Genomic DNA, 17,453 nt, shown 5'->3' with positions numbered 1-17,453 from the left:
AGGAATGATTACAGCGATCGGTAGTGTTTTATTGTACATATGGGCATGTGAGTATTGTTTTAAGACAGCCTTCACAAATGAGATGATCAAATATGTCCACAATTTTGCCATGTAATGCATTTCCTTTTATACATCATTTTTTGTTTTGACATGTTCAAACACACTTTATACCTTTACTCTGATACTGGAGCATCTCTGGTATTAGATACTGCATGTCATCAGGATGGCATGTGCGCCTACGAGTTAGGCAATTTGCTAGACTACTACAGAAGGACTGTCATCAAATATAATGATGGGATGGGCAATGAAAATGCATCATAAGCTACAATCCTATTTCTTTATTCTGTCATTTTGATGATGAAGTTATAAAAAGTTATGAAACTGAACCAAAAAAACTAGTGCCTCATTTTCACAGTATTCATGTTTCATGTATTCATAGCTAACAGTGGTTGGCCTTTTCTAGGTTGAAGCATTTTTATCATTCTGTGTCTTGGTGTGGCAACAGAAAGGTGGGGGTTAAGTTCAGATACTTTGCATTCTCGTTTTATTTCTACGCCAGCAGCACCCTAATGATTCACTGCTAGAGTCAGCAGCACCAGGCAAGGCTGTCTGACTGGTTTCTTGTTCAGGTTAAAGAGGCATCCAGGTAGATAATGGACTCAAGCGTTTACACTTGCCAGTGTGCTCACCAGAGTGAAACTTTGGCTCTCAGACTTGCTAATTTCCTCTTCCACATTCTCTGATATGTTGCGAAATCTTTTCACACCCTTTTCCAATTTGAAAAGGCTTCGTAAATGTATGCACAGCATGTGTGAGATTGCTTCTTTTGTTTTTTTTTTACAGAAACTGTGGACGGCTGATCTCCATGTTGTGTTTCCACAGAGTGCATACAGTGGCCAGTCGCTCAGAAAGTGCTTTTTGTTGCAAGTTGTTGGAGGAATTGTTGGCCAATTGCAGGAGCATAGACTTGTTCTTGGCTTTCACTTATACAAACATAGACAGTCATTCACATTGAGCAAACATTTTGTTTACTATAGGCTTTAATCTACTTTTCTACCTAGAATATGTACTACAAAAGGTTAAAGAAAGTCATAATTTACTTTTGACATATTTGATCAAGGCAAGTCATATAATACATTTTTATTTCAACAGTGAAATTAGAATTTAATATATTCAACATGTTTAAAAATTGAAAGATTGGCTTTTATATAATTTTTCTTGATGTGACCATGATTTGTGTTTGTTATCTCAGTTCAGCTGTGTGGGTTGTCCCTGATCTCATTTTAATTATTTGTGTGCTTGCTTCCTGGGTTTTCCTACCCAGTGAGCATGAGAGCAGCGTTCCCACAGGAGATGTTGCTGCGCGTTTCTTAATTTATGAAAGCCTTGCTGTGCACCCTGTCATCGTTGTCCTCTTCTCTTTAATTGTCAGTCACCTGTACAACAGGTATGTGCTTGCTTAGCTCCCAGAAACAAAGCACAGATCTAGTAAACAGAAATGAGTACAACCCCTATTACGTATGTACGCACACACACAAAGATGGACAAACACATACTGCTCCACCCCACATCTGCCTTCCTTGACTGGCTGGGCTTGTTAGTGCTCACGCCCGTACCTGTTTTCTAGAACGGAGACCGAGACACCTGTCAGACAAAATACTTACCCTCTGCACACACCAGCCAAACTCAGAGGGAAACACTTATCACAGACTCTTGACTGAGCTGGGTGGACGTTGTTCTCCTGGACATACAGTAAAAGCAGGTAAGTGCTCGGTGGCAGGTGTATTATTTACAACATGATTATAGAAAATTGTCTGGATAGATTCTGTATTTAGAGCTCCAGTAATCAGCAGCTGTAAGAACAGAAAGAGTAAAAGTGATCAATTAAACTACATAAACTGTTTAAAGTGTTAACTGGTGATTGTCAGTGTTTCTGGGTGTTTCCCTGTCATGAGTGCTTGTCAGTAAAGTTGTGTATCCTGCTCCTTGCTAGCCTTAAATGCTATTGCTCTTCATCAATCATTTATCTTGTGCGGGCTGATGTGTTAAACCTAGGATAAATATGCTTTCTGAGCCCTCAGTGTATTTGCTCTGTCACCAATATTGAGGACAATATCCTCAAGAGATATTATGGCAACGTGCTTTAGAGAGAGTGAATTCACAGCCCTGGGAGTTTTGAAAGTTATATTTGCATTCTGAATTTGGCAGTACTGATTTTGCATAAGCTGTAATCCGAACCTACTTTCCCATACGGGAGCACTTGTCAGTGTTTAATTAGTATTTTCCTTTTCTTCTTCGGTTCCTTGGGTAGAAGGTTTGCTCCTGAGCAGTTAATTTCTGACCGTAAATAACTGAGGGGTCAAATAATTTGTATAGAAGGAAGCAATATTAGCCCAGTCACATAAATCACAAAGGGCCAGGTGTATATGTGTGTGTGTGTGTGTGTGTGTCCATTCATAATTAGGCAACAGCAGCATTTTATGGAAAGTGGTAGGACAGGATCATCTACATGTCTTAAAGATGAGACAGTGGAATGCTTTACAGAGTTCCTTATTGAGAAGGAACACAGCGTGGGGAGGACCATTTTACAACTGTGTTATAAGACATTTGCTGCAAATTGCACACTTTATTTCAACACAGTCTCTGTCTCAATGTGGTTCCACTATGTTTTTCAGGTAACCTGCAAAGATAGCAGAACAAAGAAGCGAGAGAAACTTCTAGAACAAGCATGTCAAAAGGTGAGCAGGCAAATTGATCTGATGTGAAGGTGAGGCGATCCCTCCAATAAAATCAGAGGGCGTGTCACTGCGTCAGCCTGATGTCTCTGTCAGTTGTGATCTTGTGTCATTGCCCTGATTTAATGCAAAATACAAGTGGCTGTGTGGTGTGTGTCTGCCCAAAGGGTACTGAATATCATGTATTTTAGCAGACGGTTATTAAGATGTCATTGTGAGGCAGCCTACGGTGTGTATAATATATCTCAGATGGCCGGTGGGTATATGACATGCACGTGTTTGTGTCTCAGAGGGGGACAAAGCATCTGTGTTCCGTACCACCAAAGTGCGGACCAAGCTGAAGGGAGACGCCAGCTGGTTGCAGCGCAGTAATGAAACTCAGGCTGAAACTGAGGAGGAGGTGAAGCCATGGTAAAACCACATGTTTAAATATGGTTCTGTCCATATTATCACCTTACTCACTCACTTGAGTAGACAAAACCAAGTTCCTGTGCGTCCATGCAGGGTAGCAGAAGTAAGGGCCGGCCGTTTGAACGGAGCCCCCATTGAGACCAGTTCAGTGTTGTCACCAGTGGAATCCACTCCTCCACCCACCACATCTGACACTGAAAGGTAAACACAAGTTTCTAATGTCACAGTGTTATCTAGAAACATCCCACAAGACATGACTGTGCTGATAACAAGTCTCTGTTTTGATCTCAGAACACCAACATCAGGATTCCTGATCAGGTAAGATTAGCACTTTCAACTTTCACACATCCAATTTGAAAGTAGAGTTAAAAGCAGTAGTAGTGATTATCTGAAAATGGCCCTGCATGGGGGCTATGTTACATTAAAATAATGTATTTACTCTTTTGTTTTTCTCTCAGAGGCGTTTTCGTCAAACTAGACAAGCCTGTTTCATCCTCAACATCTAATGGCTTAAGGTAAGAGCTTCTCTAACTTCAACAAGCAGAATTGATTAATAGTGTGACTAGAGATGCACTTTGATTGACTATCTGGTTCCCACATTACTGTTATCTGTTTTTTATGTTGTTTGTTTGTTTTACAGTGGAACAACACCATTCACCAAAAAACCTTCAGAGAACTACAAGAAAATGTGAGCGCACACAAATTCAGATTCCCAGATAACAGCTGAGTGAGAATGTATTTTAATGAGGTCTGTGTTTGTGCTTCTCTTCCTTAGAGCCCCGTACACTGTGAGGACTGCTTCAGAGGTCCAGGAGGGCCATCTTAGCCACGAAGAGCAGGAGAAACGGTAAAAGTCCTGTAAAGAGCACTGTCCAGTTTGAACTCACACTCACAGAAAAGATGTTACATTAACATCATAATGATTCATTTCGCAGTACGGAGGCAGCCAGCAATGTTCTGAAGAGATCTGCAGTCAGGAAACGGTCTTATGTGCTTTCTGCAGCTAAGAAATATGAGTAAGCATGTCTTATGTCACTCTCCTAATGCTGATCTTAAGACTCAACCTGTTTCTGGAATTCTTCTTCATTTTAAAAATTACACTTTTTTTCAACAACACGTGATTATAAATGGTGAGCATGTATGGAGGTATTTATAAAAGCTGTGTGCTGAAAACCTCAGGTCTCAAGAAGAAACACCTGACATCTCATTGGTTAATAGCAGTCCATCATTTGTGGCTAAAAGGTAAATGTTCTATCTAATATCTCTGACCCTGAAGCTTAAAGTAAAAACCTATAACTCCAAGTGTGTGATCAACTCTGCCTGTCTGTTCCCATTCCCTACTCCGTGTGTGTGTGTGTGTGTGTGTGTGGTTGTATGTGTGCATGGCTACAAATGTGCAGGGTGGAGATTACTGATGATGATGAGAGTGCTACGACTCCAGCACCTGCCAGCACTCCTCCCCCCTCCCCTGTCGTCCCCGTCACATCTGTCGCCTCCGCCCCTGAGCCCATACCACAGAAAATGTAAGTCCTGAGCCATGTTTCTATTTCCACAACAGCAAGTGATTTCTGTTCTTTCAATTCCATTCATTATCTCTGTGGTTTACAGAGCCGACACCAGTGTTAAGGCAGCTGTTGATGTCGCTGTTCAACAGCCTGTGGTACCGAAGGTGGAGGAGGCTGCCCCGAAGCCTGTGAATGAAGACCCTTCTCCAGTGTCTGTTACAGGAAAAAAACAATTTGAAGACATAAAACCAGTGGGTACAAAGGTGGTCACTCCACTTCCTGTCCCAGCCTCCACCGCCCCGGCTTCAACTGTCCCAGCCTCCCCTGCCTCGGCTACAACTGTCAAAGCATCTCCTGCCCCGGCTTCAACTGTCCCAACATCCACCACCCCGGCTTCAACTGTCCCAGCATCCACCGCCCCAGCTTCAACTGTCCCAGCTTCAACTGTCAAAGCATCCACTGCCCCGGCTTCAACTGTCCCAGCATCGACTGCCCCGGCTTCAACTGTCCCAGCATCTACTGTCCCGGCTTCAACTGTCCCAAGATCCACCGCCCCGGCTTCAACTGTCCCAGCATCTACTGTCCCAGCTTCAACTATCAAAACATCCACTGCCCCGGCTTCAACTGTCAAAGCATCCCCTACTCTAGCATCACCTGCCCCGGCTTCAACTGTCCCAGTATCCACTGTCCCAGCTTCAACTATCAAAACATCCACTGCCCCGGCTTCAACTGTCAAAGCATCCCCTACTCTAGCATCACCTGCCCCGGCTTCAACTGTCCCAGTATCCACTGTCCCAGCTTCAACTGTCAAAGCATCCACCGCCCTGGCCTCAACTGTCCCAGCATCCACCGCCCCGGCTTCAACTGTCCCAGCATCCACCGCCCCAGCTTCAACTGTCCCAGTCTCTACTGTCCCGGCTTCAACTGTCAAAGCATCCACTGCCCCGGCTTCAACTGTCCCAGCATCGACTGCCCCGGCTTCAACTGTCCCAGCATCTACTGTCCCGGCTTCAACTGTCCCAAGATCCACCGCCCCGGCTTCAACTGTCCCAGCATCTACTGTCCCAGCTTCAACTATCAAAACATCCACTGCCCCGGCTTCAACTGTCAAAGCATCCCCTACTCTAGCATCACCTGCCCCGGCTTCAACTGTCCCAGTATCCACTGTCCCAGCTTCAACTGTCAAAGCATCCACTGCCCCGGCTTCAACTGTCCCAGCATCCACCGCCCCGGCTTCAACTGTCCCAGCATCCACCGCCCCAGCTTCAACTGTCCCAGTCTCTACTGTCCCGGCTTCAACTGTCAAAGCATCCACTGCCCCGGCTTCAACTGTCCCAGCATCGACTGCCCCGGCTTCAACTGTCCCAGCATCTACTGTCCCGGCTTCAACTGTCCCAAGATCCACCGCCCTGGCTTCAACTGTCCCAGCATCTACTGTCCCGGCTTCAACTGTCAAAACATCCACTGCCCCGGCTTCAATTGTCCCAGCATCCCCTGCCCCAGCTTCAACTGTCCCAGCAGCTACTGCCCCGGCTTCAACTGTCCCAGCAGCTACTGCCCCGGCTTCAACTGTCCCAGCATCCCCTGCTCCAGCATCCACTGTCCCAGCTTCAACTGTCCCAGCATCTACTGCCCCGACTTCAACTGTCAAAGCATCCACTGTCCCGGCTTCAGCTGTAAAAGCATCCCCTGCTCCAGCATCCCCTGCCCCGACTTCAACTGTCCCAGCATCCACCGCCCCGGCTTCAACTGTCAAAGCATCCCCTGCTCCAGCATCCCCTGCCCCAGCTTCAACTGTCCCAGCACCCACTTCCCCAGCTTCAAAAGTCCCAGCACCCACTACCCCAGCTTCAACAGTCCCAGCACCCACCACCCCGGCTTCAACTGTCAAAGCATCCACTGTCCCAGCTTCAACTGTCCCAGCATCCACTTCCCCAGCTTCAACAGTCCCAGCACCCACCGCCCCGGCTTCAACTGTCAAAGCATCCACTGCCCCGCCTTCAAAAGTCCCAGCACCCACTACCCCAGCTTCAACTGTCCCAGCATCCACTGCTCCGGCTTCAACAGTCCCAGCATCCACTGCCCCAGCTTCAACTGTCCCAGCATCCACTGCCCCAGCTTCAACTGTCCCGGCACCCACTGCCATGGCTTCAAAAGTCCCAGCATCCACTGCTCTGGCTTCATCTGTCCCAGCATCCACTGCCCCAGCTTCAACTGCCCCAGCTTCAACTGTCCCAGCATCCACCACCCCGGCTTCAACAGTTCCAGCACCCACTGCCCCGGCTTCAACTGTCAAAGCATCCACTGTCCCAGCTTCAACTGTCCCAGCATCCACCACCCCGGCTTCAGCTGTCAAAGTATCCAGTACTCCGGCTTCATCTGTCCCAGCATCCACTGCCCCGGCTTCAACTGTCCCAGCATCCACTGCCCCAGCTTCAACTGTCAAAGTATCCAGTACTCCGGCTTCATCTGTCCCAGCATCCACTGCCCCGGCTTCAGCTGTCAAAGTATCCAGTACTCCGGCTTCATCTGTCCCAGCATCCACTGCCCCAGCTTCAGCTGTCAAAGTATCCAGTACTCCGGCTTCATCTGTCCCAGCATCCACTGCCCCGGCTTCAACTGTCCCAGCATCCACTGCCCCAGCTTCAACTGTCAAAGTATCCAGTACTCCGGCTTCAACAGTCCCAGCACCCACTGCCCCAGCTTCAGCTGTCAAAGTATCCAGTACTCCGGCTTCATCTGTCCCAGCATCCACTGCCCCGGCTTCAACTGTCCCAGCATCCACTGCCCCAGCTTCAACTGTCAAAGTATCCAGTACTCCGGCTTCATCTGTCCCAGCATCCACTGCCCCGGCTTCAGCTGTCAAAGTATCCAGTACTCCGGCTTCATCTGTCCCAGCATCCACTGCCCCGGCTTCAACAGTCCCAGCACCCACTGCCCCAGCTTCAGCTGTCAAAGTATCCAGTACTCCGGCTTCATCTGTCCCAGCATCCACTGCCCCGGCTTCAACAGTCCCAGCACCCACTGCCCCAGCTTCAGCTGTCAAAGTATCCAGTACTCCGGCTTCATCTGTCCCAGCATCCACTGCTCTGGCTTCATCTGTCCCAGCATCCACTGCCCCAGCTTCAACTGTCCCAGCATCCACTGCTCTGGCTTCATCTGTCCCAGCATCCACTGACCCAGCTTCAACAGTCCCAGCACCCACTGCCCCGGCTTCAACTGTCCCAGCATCCACTGCCCCAGCTTCAACTGTCCCAGCATCCACTGCTCTGGCTTCAACTGTCCCAGCATCCACTGGCCCAGCTTCAACAGTCCCAGCACCCACTGCCCCAGCTTCAACTGTCAAAGCATCCACTGTCCCAGCTTCAGCTGTCCCAGCATCCACCACCCCGGCTTCAACTGTCAAAGCATCCACTGTCCCAGCTTCAGCTGTCCCAGCATCCACCACCCCGGCTTCAACTGTCCCAGCATCCACTGCCCCAGCTTCAACAGTCCCAGCACCCACTGCCCCAGCTTCAGCTGTCAAAGTATCCTCTGCTCCAGCATCCACTGCCCTGGCTTCATCTGTCCCCGCATCCACTGCCCCAGCTTCAACAGTCCCAGCACCCACTGCCCCAGCTTCAGCTGTCAAAGTATCCTCTGCTCCAGCATCCACTGCCCCGGCTTCAACTGTCAAAGCATCCACTGCCCCAGCTTTGACTGTCTCAACATCCACTGTCCCGGCTTCAGCTGTCAAAGCATCCTCTGCTCCAGCATCCACTGCTCTGGCTTCATCTGCCCCAGCATCCACTGCCCCTGCTTCAAATGTCCCAGCATCTACTGCCCCGGCCAAACCACCACTGGAACCATCTCCAAAGCAAAGGTCAGATTTACAATCAGTCAGTTCGGGCACCTATTGTAGCATAGTTTCAGTGGTGGAAAGAAATAAAGTACATTTACAGGCTTTAAGTACTTGTACTTTCCTTGAGTTTTACTATTACATGCCATTTTATACTTTTTTTTATACCCCTACATCTCAGGGGAAAATAGTGTTCTTTTTTTCTCCACTACATATATTCCACATCTAGTAACTTTGTATTTTAAGATATCATATACAAAGAACTTAAATCCAAAATATGGTGCATTGTTAAAGATCAAACTACCAAACTTTTAGGATAACATTTGCTCCACCTCGGCCAAATACAACAGTACGATTCTACTTTTCTTAGACAATGATGCATCAGTGATTATGTTTTCCAAATTTAATATATATTAACATAACACTCACAGGGGGCATTTTCTACATTAATCACTTTTTCTTTAAGCATTTTTGATACTTAGAGAACATTTTGCTGATAAAGCATCTATAGTGTGTTTGCTTTTTTACACTTGTGATTGAAAGCTAGGTTGGAATATCAGGTGTTTCTTCTATTCTTCTATTCTCACAGTTCCAGTGTTGATACACTCACCGCCTTGTCCGACACCCTCATTTCTTTCAGCACAAGTTCAACCAGGTACTGGAAGAAAGACGAAAGCAGCATAAACCAGTATGTGTGTTAGTGCCTCCAGCCTCAACAGCATGCCATCTGATAATAATAGTCTATTTCCTCTCCAGCTTTAAGGATGATGAGCCGGTACTAGTACAGAGGACATGTACAAAACCAAAAACATCATTCATGTCACAGCAGGGTTGGCACGAAAACAGATAATGGCTAGGTGCCACTATGTTCACTTCTAAGTAATCACAAAATAACCCACTTCTCAATTTCAGGTGCCTAAAACCACCTCACACAAGAGAGTGTCCCAAATTAGACTTGATTAAATGTGGTACTTACAATGTAATGTAGAGATGTGTGTGTACATGCCAAAGCAGATGCACTGATTCTTCTTACCGTCAGCAGTGTTGAACAGGAGCCAGCCCCAGTTCTCAGCAACTGTTTACAAATAACAATCTCTCTCCTGACTCTCACTGGTGGGATTGTTCAAAATACATTGTAACCATATTAAGCGTTCCTCACATTAGAAATTCTGTGAATATTAACCACAAGGTGGCACTGTTGGACCTTTAATGAGTTCCCGCTCCTCCACCTCAACTGTTCTTGCCTGTTCTTGCTCTGAAACCTCCTCTGAATTGTAAATCCCCCCATGTTCATCACCTTCTCCTCTTCCCCTTCCTCTACTCCTTCTGCCTCCGCAGACCCGAGGAGTCAGCAAAGCCTGTTCCCCCAAGCCCAGGACGCTGGAGTCAGGATTTGCTTAGCGGACTAGACAGGTATAGGAAAAGCTTTTTTCCACCCAAGCCCCAAATACAGATTTATGCGAAGAATTATCCTTTCATCAGTACAAAATCAATAGCTCCATTGTCAGTAGCAAGGGGAGGCATTACCTTAACTTACCTTGCCAGAGTTGGATACAGTTTCAAACTCTGCTCTGTGTTTGACTTTTGTGTTTGATGTCTGCACCCTGGATCTCATGGCTAATGATATCTTTGTACAATCAACACAAAGACGCATAGGTGAGAAACAGACAGACTTGTGATGGCCTCCGCTCCCCCATCACTCCCTCCTTGTGTACCATTAATTCTTATCACTACCGATGACGGGGCCAAGCATCTCCCTGCTCCCTGAGGTGCAAGAGTTTTAATGAATCCCATCCACCTCAAGTTTGATCCATAAATCAGGGCTCCTTTACGTCCCGCATTCTATTTTAACCCATGCTCCATGTTAGATAGGAACAAAGTCGCAGATTCCTGAGTAATACTACTTTGAAACAGAAAGCCACGTCTTATCTGCAGCGCGACTGGAAATAGAAGAGAATGTTCTGTACTGATTAGTATTGTGGCTTTGTTTTGTCTCCGCCCGCCACAGCACACAGCGAGAGGAAAGGAAACAGACAGAAGAGACAGCCAAGAAAACACAAAGGTAGAGGGAGATGACAGGCTGCTCTTAAACAATTATCTATCAATGCAGGGCTGTTCCTGCTAAGAAATGCATTCTATTCAGATATGCCTTGTAATGATTTATACCAACTCTGCCCGCAACTATGCTGTGTCTCTCTGCCCGTCAGCTCCAGAGAGACACTCACTGTAACCACCAAAACTGTGATCATTACTGACAAAAGATATTAGACGTGCACACATACACACAGAAGTTGTCTGCTCTGTAGCCTACTATATTCAGATGGTTTTCATGCTTGTTAAATTGTTCAGTGGGCTTCAAGCTTTTCTAATGCACTGGCATTGTAAATAGTGTATGAGAAGAACCATGCTAACCTTTACTTGCCCTCTTTTCTATTCCCATCATGCCATTCATCCGTACCACACTCCTTACCTTTCCTTTCTAATCTTGCCTCCATCCAGGAGCTCACATGTGACAACCAATATCACTGAATCAAGGTAGTTTATTTACTGCCATGTCACATATAGGATAGTGCTTTAAGATGTGTGTGTTTAAGTATATGCACTATATATGTAATTGTGTTTAAATAATAGTTTACTGACATTGAGTGAGGGAATAACTTTAATTTGCTTTAAAAAACAGTATATGAGATAGATTCTCATTCCAGTTAAATAAACAAATTAAGTTTAATGTGGTTGATTAAATTAATTGTTTGGTAAAGATTTTCTTGTTGGTAAAATTAACAATCTGTTTAGCGTTTAATAATTTGTGTAGGCTGGAATCAGGGTTCGACGACATGGCATATGCTGATTTTGCCATTCAGCAGCAGAGTAGTCTTTCCATTTGTCATCAAGACATCCAGATTCTGATTTTGATTGAGTTTGGCCCCGGGTTCCTCTGTGTTTCTGTTTACCATTCAAACTGCATTAAATCTTTCCATTATGAGTCAATGTGATCAGAATTCCTCCGACACAAGATGGGCCATGCTGACAATTGAGAGTGAAATCAGTGTGAAATTGTTTTTCAGCTCGGCTGATCCGTTTGATCCATATCCGATAGGGACCACATCCCCTAACAGGTAATCATATTGGTTTGGAGCTGTGACTGTTTTCCAGCCAGCCAGATAGCATCTCAGCATGCATAATTCAGCAGTTTCTGATTATGAGCCACTTTTCTCTATTGCAGCTCCTCTGACCTGCTCAAGCCCCTCTCAGATATTTCCATCAACAGGTACGGAATGGTCATGCAAATTCCCCTTTTTCTCTATTGTAACCTTTGTTTGTTGCCCTGATACCATTACTGTGATGTAGAATATCATAGTTTTTACAACTGCTTCACGTTCATCAACACTGTCTCTGGGCATTATTTTCATTATCATTTATCATTTAGTGAATGCAATTTTATAAAATAGGAAAAAAAATACAAATATATTCAAATTGTAGTGATATAAAATGGAGAAAAATAGAAAACATTTGAAAAGCTGGAACGTTTGGTATTGTTGCTTGATAAATGACTGAAATAGCTAATCGAGCAGCAGTCATTTGATTAAATCAACAAAAATTTAAATTAAGTAATATTTTCTTTATATTCAGTGTGACAGAGACATGTTCCCTGTGTGCCTGTAATTTCTGTTTTGGGCATTTTATGCCTTTTTATTAGAGAGTTGACAGTAGAGAGATGACAGGCAATGAGGGTGAGAGAGCCGTCAGGGGCAATGGCATGCAACATATGACTCAAACTCGAGACACTGTGTTCATATTCAGTGATTTAAACCCCCAGGCCACCAGGGCACCTCATTTTTCTTAAATTCTAATGTTTTTTTTTAATGTTCTTGTTTTCCCTGTTTTGTGTGTTTAATAGTATGAGCAGTAATGCGTTGGACTCCCTTGCAGACAACGTCATCCCTATCAACACTGACAGGACAAGGTATTAAAACTGAGTCTAGTGCATAATTGTGTTCCAAATCTATGAGTGAGACATAGAGGGGAAGGGCAGACTGTGGACCTAATCTCTCAAACCGCACACATTACAGTTGTTTGATGTGCTCGATCTTTCATAACTTCCACATCGTCTTTCTCTCCACTTTGGCTATTCAGCCTCAGCACTCAGAGGTCATGGGCACGCACATGGGAAACCAGCACACCTCAGCAGACAAACACAGAAGAGAGGTGATGACACACTTTGATTCACTCTTAACACTTCCACGTAATGTGGTCCACTGTGGTTTTATTCATCTTCATGCATCCCACCCATGTCCATTATGTGCTAAAAGCCTTTCAATGTATGTCCCCCCTCAGCCAAGAACCCGAAGCAGGAGGCCAAGCTGAAGATGAAAAGACGCTGGTCATGTTTGAGAGAAAGTAAGTCGTCTTTTTTATGAAAAGCTTGGGTGTCCATATCTGCTCCTTTTATTCCCGTAACCTCCTTCCCTTTCACTACGGTGAAGTAACTAGGCTTTTGCAGCATCTATTCATTGAGCCAGAAATCATTGTGCACTGGTGCTGATGAAAATAGGTCAGATATATATTTGTTACAACTTTTCCTCACAACTGCCGTAAACAGATCCCCCCCCCCACCCCCTTTTTTTTTACTTTAAAAAAATACAGTGTGAATTTGTCATCCTCCTTGCACGCATCCAAGCTACTATGTCATGTCTATGTTTGTGCTCCAGATCAACTGAGAATGACTCCCCATGGGACAGGTGGACATCCCCCACTCTCTATACTATCAGTACAACTACAGGAGAGGAAGAGGAGGAAGAGGAAGAAGAGGAAAGGTATCTCCACTGTTGTTGGGCTCATTATATGCATAATAAACCACTTTATTTTTCTCAATTGTAGCAGGATGTGATTATAGCACCTTAAAATGCAGTGCCTGTCAACCATTTAATTGAAAGCAAGCTGAAACTTCCTTTCGGCTTAGTCTGAGAATATTCAACTTTTGTTGCTTTTCCACCTGTACTGCCAGACCTATTACAATACAGGAATGTCCTCTATTTTGTAGCCCCGAGGATACGCAGACCCAGATAGTCACAACCGTCACCACTATCAGGTTGGGAAAAACCTTTGAAATTCTTAAAACTCACATCTTCTGATCAAAAACTGGGGAGATTAATAGGAACTGAGAGAATGAGACACATGTAGGTGATGTTTATGATTACAAAGCACGGGAGGAGGGCTCAGAATGAGGCAATGCTGCAGTACAATAGAAAACAGACCACACCTGGTCAATAAACCCAGACCCCTCTGGAGCTGTGATTCACAAAGATCTGCTTCATACACTTATAAAAAACGCAGCATTCTTGTTCACTGGACGCCATCCGGGTTATTGACTGCTACAGCCTACAGTAGAAGTCTAATACAGCTTTCTTTACTTTCCAGGGAGATACACAGTGAGCCAGAGCCCGCTATGGATCGGTAAGTTTATGATCTTGTTCACGTCAGACACAGCATAATGCAAGAATACTTTCTCCAGAGTGTTATTTTCTGCTATTCGGTCTGTTGATTTTCTTACTTTTGTAAAGACACTCTCCTTTAAACCGGAGCTTTTTGTCTTTTATGAATCTGGCACTGTATGGAAATGAAATGTACCTGTTATTCTATGAGTTGAATCCAAGTTTAATTTAATGAAATGTATTTAAAATTAAACGCACACCATTTCATATTTAGTTCATCTGGGCTTGTTTTAGACTTTCACCTGCCAGATCTACTTTTGTCTCTGTGTTAGGAACACAGCCGTCTTGGTTAGGGGGTAAGAAATGTAGTCCAAATCCTGTGCGAAAGCCGCTGTATCCGCTTAATACTGCAATCTGGATCTAACATTACCTGTAGCTCCTGAATGTTGCCTGGCTACAGAGGCTCCTGTCTCAACTCTATTACTGAAGTTAAATGACAAGATCTGCTCTCCCATTGTCTTTCAATTTGCCCTCATTTCCTTCTCTCTAATTATCAGTCTCCAGATGTCAGATTAATGATGTGTATTAGAGACGTCCTTTTGTCAAATCACAGCCCGTTAAACAGCACGCCATTAACAAGCGATGGCAGAAAATGATTATCTCCTGAGTTAAATTTGACAGATGTAGGGTCCTTCTGTATAACCCATCACACTACTGTCATCAGTGAGTGAAAGATGAGACTAACCCTGCTGCACTCTGTCTCTAGTTATGAAACCTATTCCAGGAGCGTGACAGAAGAAGACCAGCATGTCCAAACACCAGAACCTGATACTAAAAAGTGAGGGATTTTACTAGACATTAAAATTAAAGTGACAGCTCATATCTATCTTAACTGTGCAAATTAACTCACTCTTTCCTTCCTCTGCCTCTGCTAAAGAGGGTTTGTGTTTGTGAAAGAGTATGTCAATGCAACAGAGCTGTCCTTGTATAATGCCAGAGAAACAATCAATAGGTAGGACCAATATGTTATTTACACAATCAAATAACAATATTGATTAAAACACACTGCTCTCATGATGACTTACTAACTGCTCTTTTTTCCATAGTGGGTCAGATTATTTGACATCAAGCTCTGCCAGTTACTCTTACAGCAGCCCCTCCACTTACACCAGGTAATAACACGATTCTCTAAACCTGTATTAAATAAGCTGGGAACCTGAGCCCTTTCTCCCCAGACACTTCAGTTGCCTCCATCTCTTGTTCTTTCAATGACTGCATTTCTCTTCAACTCCTTTCAATGTGTACACTTCAACTAACATTTCCAACTCTGCCAGGTCAATTACTTCCACCGGTCAAACACATATGCTTAAACTGTGCTTACAGTTCAGCTGATATCATTCAGTTTGTACACTTCCGCTAATTTCTTTCAGGGCTTCAACTGACACTTCCAGCTCAACACATCACTTACACAAGAGTGACACTTCAACTTCTTTCAGTATTTTAACTATTTCAAAATGTTTTAACTGCAAGTTTTAGGCACATACATATTCTTCAGAAAATTTTGTCTTTTCTAGTTGCTCTTGTTTCCATAATGGGTCGGATTATTTGACATTAAGTTCTGTTAATTACTCTTTCAGCAGCTGCTGGGAATTGTGTTGTCACTCCTGGTGACAACACAATTCCCTAAACCTGTTTTAAACCAGCTATGAGCTTGAGCCCTTTCTCCCCTGCCTTGTTATTCCCACTTCTGACAAAACTAGATATGTGTAAGCAGTAGGGCAGAAATTCCACCAAACCTGCTCATTAGGAGGCTAAGCAGGGACATCAAAGGATTATTTATCATTAAGTTCCCCCTGCGCTGGACAGAAAGGGTAACAGGTTATTTTACCAGACAGAGCTGTGGTTGTATGAGAGCTGCTTGAGTCAGTGGCCAAACTAACCTGTCTCAATCGCTCTGTCTCCCCAGTGGCTCTCTGTCATCCGCCTGTACATACTGTGGAAAGCCAGTAGGCAGTGATGCCAAGATCTCCATCCAGCACCTCAATATCAACTGCCACCCTGCCTGCTTCAAGGTAATTCATCTGTCTGCTCAGATACAGTTCTGCTGAAGATACAGTTTTGTTTTTATTGGACTATAAATTGTTGGGTATATTCACATGTCCTTGAAGGGACTGACCTGGGTAAAATGAGCTTTTGTTCCCCTTAAAAAATAGTTTGACCTTTTGGTAAATATGTCACTTTTTTTGCAAATAGTTGAGGCCCTTTCAGAAAAAACATGATTTGAGCTGCGCTGTCTCGTTCCAAGTTCAACCTAGTGGAACTTTGGGCACGAGATCACGAAGCTGTGCTGTTGTGGCCTGTTGCAAGCCATTGGAAATACTGTGTTTCAGAGCACAGTGGTGATGTTGTTGCGTCTAAAAGAGCCTTTAGATGAGAAGATTGATACAACTCTCAAGCCATCAACTGATTAGCTAAGTGTAAAGACAAGAAACAGGGGTAAAGAGCTAGCCTTGCTCTCTCTATAGTTCAAGAATCCTCCTACTTAAGTAAAAAAGTAAAAACTACCAGAGTATTTCTTGGCCAAGAGGAGTCACTCCTCCACTAAGGAACCAGGCAACCATTGGTGACTCCAGGAAAAACTGCTGTTTTTACAGTGTGTTTTCATACAGATTAAACAAACTAGAGATGGCACATTAATTAGTGAGTTTCAGAGATATTGATAGGTGGATTTTTCTTTCTTAACTTTAGACACAGCTAATTTCTAGAGCCAGTAGCTGTTAAACCATTTCCTGTCTTCATGATAAGCTAACTTGGTGCAGGCTGTAGCTTTATATTTGACAGACAGAAGAGAGAGAGTGGTATCAATCTTCTTATGTAAGTATTGGCAAAATTGCCAATAAGTAGCCTATATTTCCCAAATGATCAAGCTATTCCTTTCATATTTATAGTAAGTAGTAGTACATTAATTGCTTTTTTAAATGAGTCTTCCAAATTATATTTAGCTATTGCATATTGCAAGTCAATGTATCAATGGTTTAACCAGGTAATTGTGTTTTCAAACAGTTTTGTATACTGTGATGAGGATAAAAACACTGCTCTTCACTGTATTTCTCATAATTACATTTTCTAATGACATTCTCCCAATTTTTCAGTGTGACATGTGTAGTAAGCCAATGGGAGACCTTCTCTACAGTATGTTCCTACATGGTGGAAAAGTCCACTGCGAGAGCTGCTACTCCAAAGCCTTGGACTGATTATCGAAGCTCTTCAGCAGCCTCTTATCCTCGTCCCCTTCCCTTCACGTTCATTTGCATATACAGTGAGAACTGGTCTTTCGCAAAGTTTGAACTCCGGAGTGTGTTTAGGGTCATCAAAGAGGCAGTTATAGTGACCAATAACATTGCTTAATGTTGATTCTTACATAAAGTTAAATTTCTAATTTGTCAAATATGTTGTACAAGCTTGTGTTGTTTTTTTCCTGGTGGTGAAAGCTGTATCTGCTTGAAATAGTAAATTATGAAGGATATGTCTG

The 17,453-nt window shown here is 44.2% G+C and overlaps 2 protein-coding genes across 2 annotated transcripts in view; one reads left to right on the top strand and one right to left on the bottom strand.

Moving 5' to 3' along the window:
- cetn2 (centrin, EF-hand protein, 2) overlaps positions 1-9,516 on the bottom strand; it is a 17,737-nt gene extending 8,221 nt beyond the window's left edge. Inside the window, exons 1-3 of the mRNA XM_046031341.1 lie at positions 9,466-9,516; positions 9,100-9,147; positions 3,202-3,340 (exon numbers count right to left, since the gene is read on the bottom strand). The gene's annotated coding sequence lies outside the window, so the exon portion shown is untranslated. The remainder of the gene's footprint in view (positions 1-3,201; positions 3,341-9,099; positions 9,148-9,465) is intronic.
- Positions 2,647-17,453, top strand: LOC123958180 (flocculation protein FLO11-like). Its single transcript, XM_046031439.1, has 27 exons — positions 2,647-2,738; positions 3,026-3,146; positions 3,240-3,347; positions 3,438-3,464; positions 3,605-3,661; positions 3,787-3,834; positions 3,922-3,993; positions 4,547-4,669; positions 4,755-4,862; positions 4,940-5,808; positions 5,870-8,513; positions 9,079-9,144; positions 9,828-9,902; positions 10,498-10,551; positions 11,555-11,605; positions 11,713-11,757; positions 12,388-12,453; positions 12,624-12,695; positions 12,825-12,887; positions 13,199-13,303; positions 13,531-13,578; positions 13,908-13,943; positions 14,688-14,759; positions 14,859-14,933; positions 15,028-15,093; positions 15,888-15,993; positions 17,074-17,453. The coding sequence occupies exons 1-27, from the start codon at positions 2,729-2,731 to the stop codon at positions 17,173-17,175; spliced, it is 5,289 nt and encodes a 1,762-aa protein (XP_045887395.1). The 5' UTR covers positions 2,647-2,728; the 3' UTR covers positions 17,176-17,453.

This window comes from Micropterus dolomieu, linkage group LG19, assembly GCF_021292245.1.
Source record: "Micropterus dolomieu isolate WLL.071019.BEF.003 ecotype Adirondacks linkage group LG19, ASM2129224v1, whole genome shotgun sequence".
Lineage (NCBI taxonomy): Eukaryota > Metazoa > Chordata > Actinopteri > Centrarchiformes > Centrarchidae > Micropterus > Micropterus dolomieu.
Note: the sequence above shows the minus strand (reverse complement) of the source record. Positions and strands in the feature narration are given on the sequence as shown.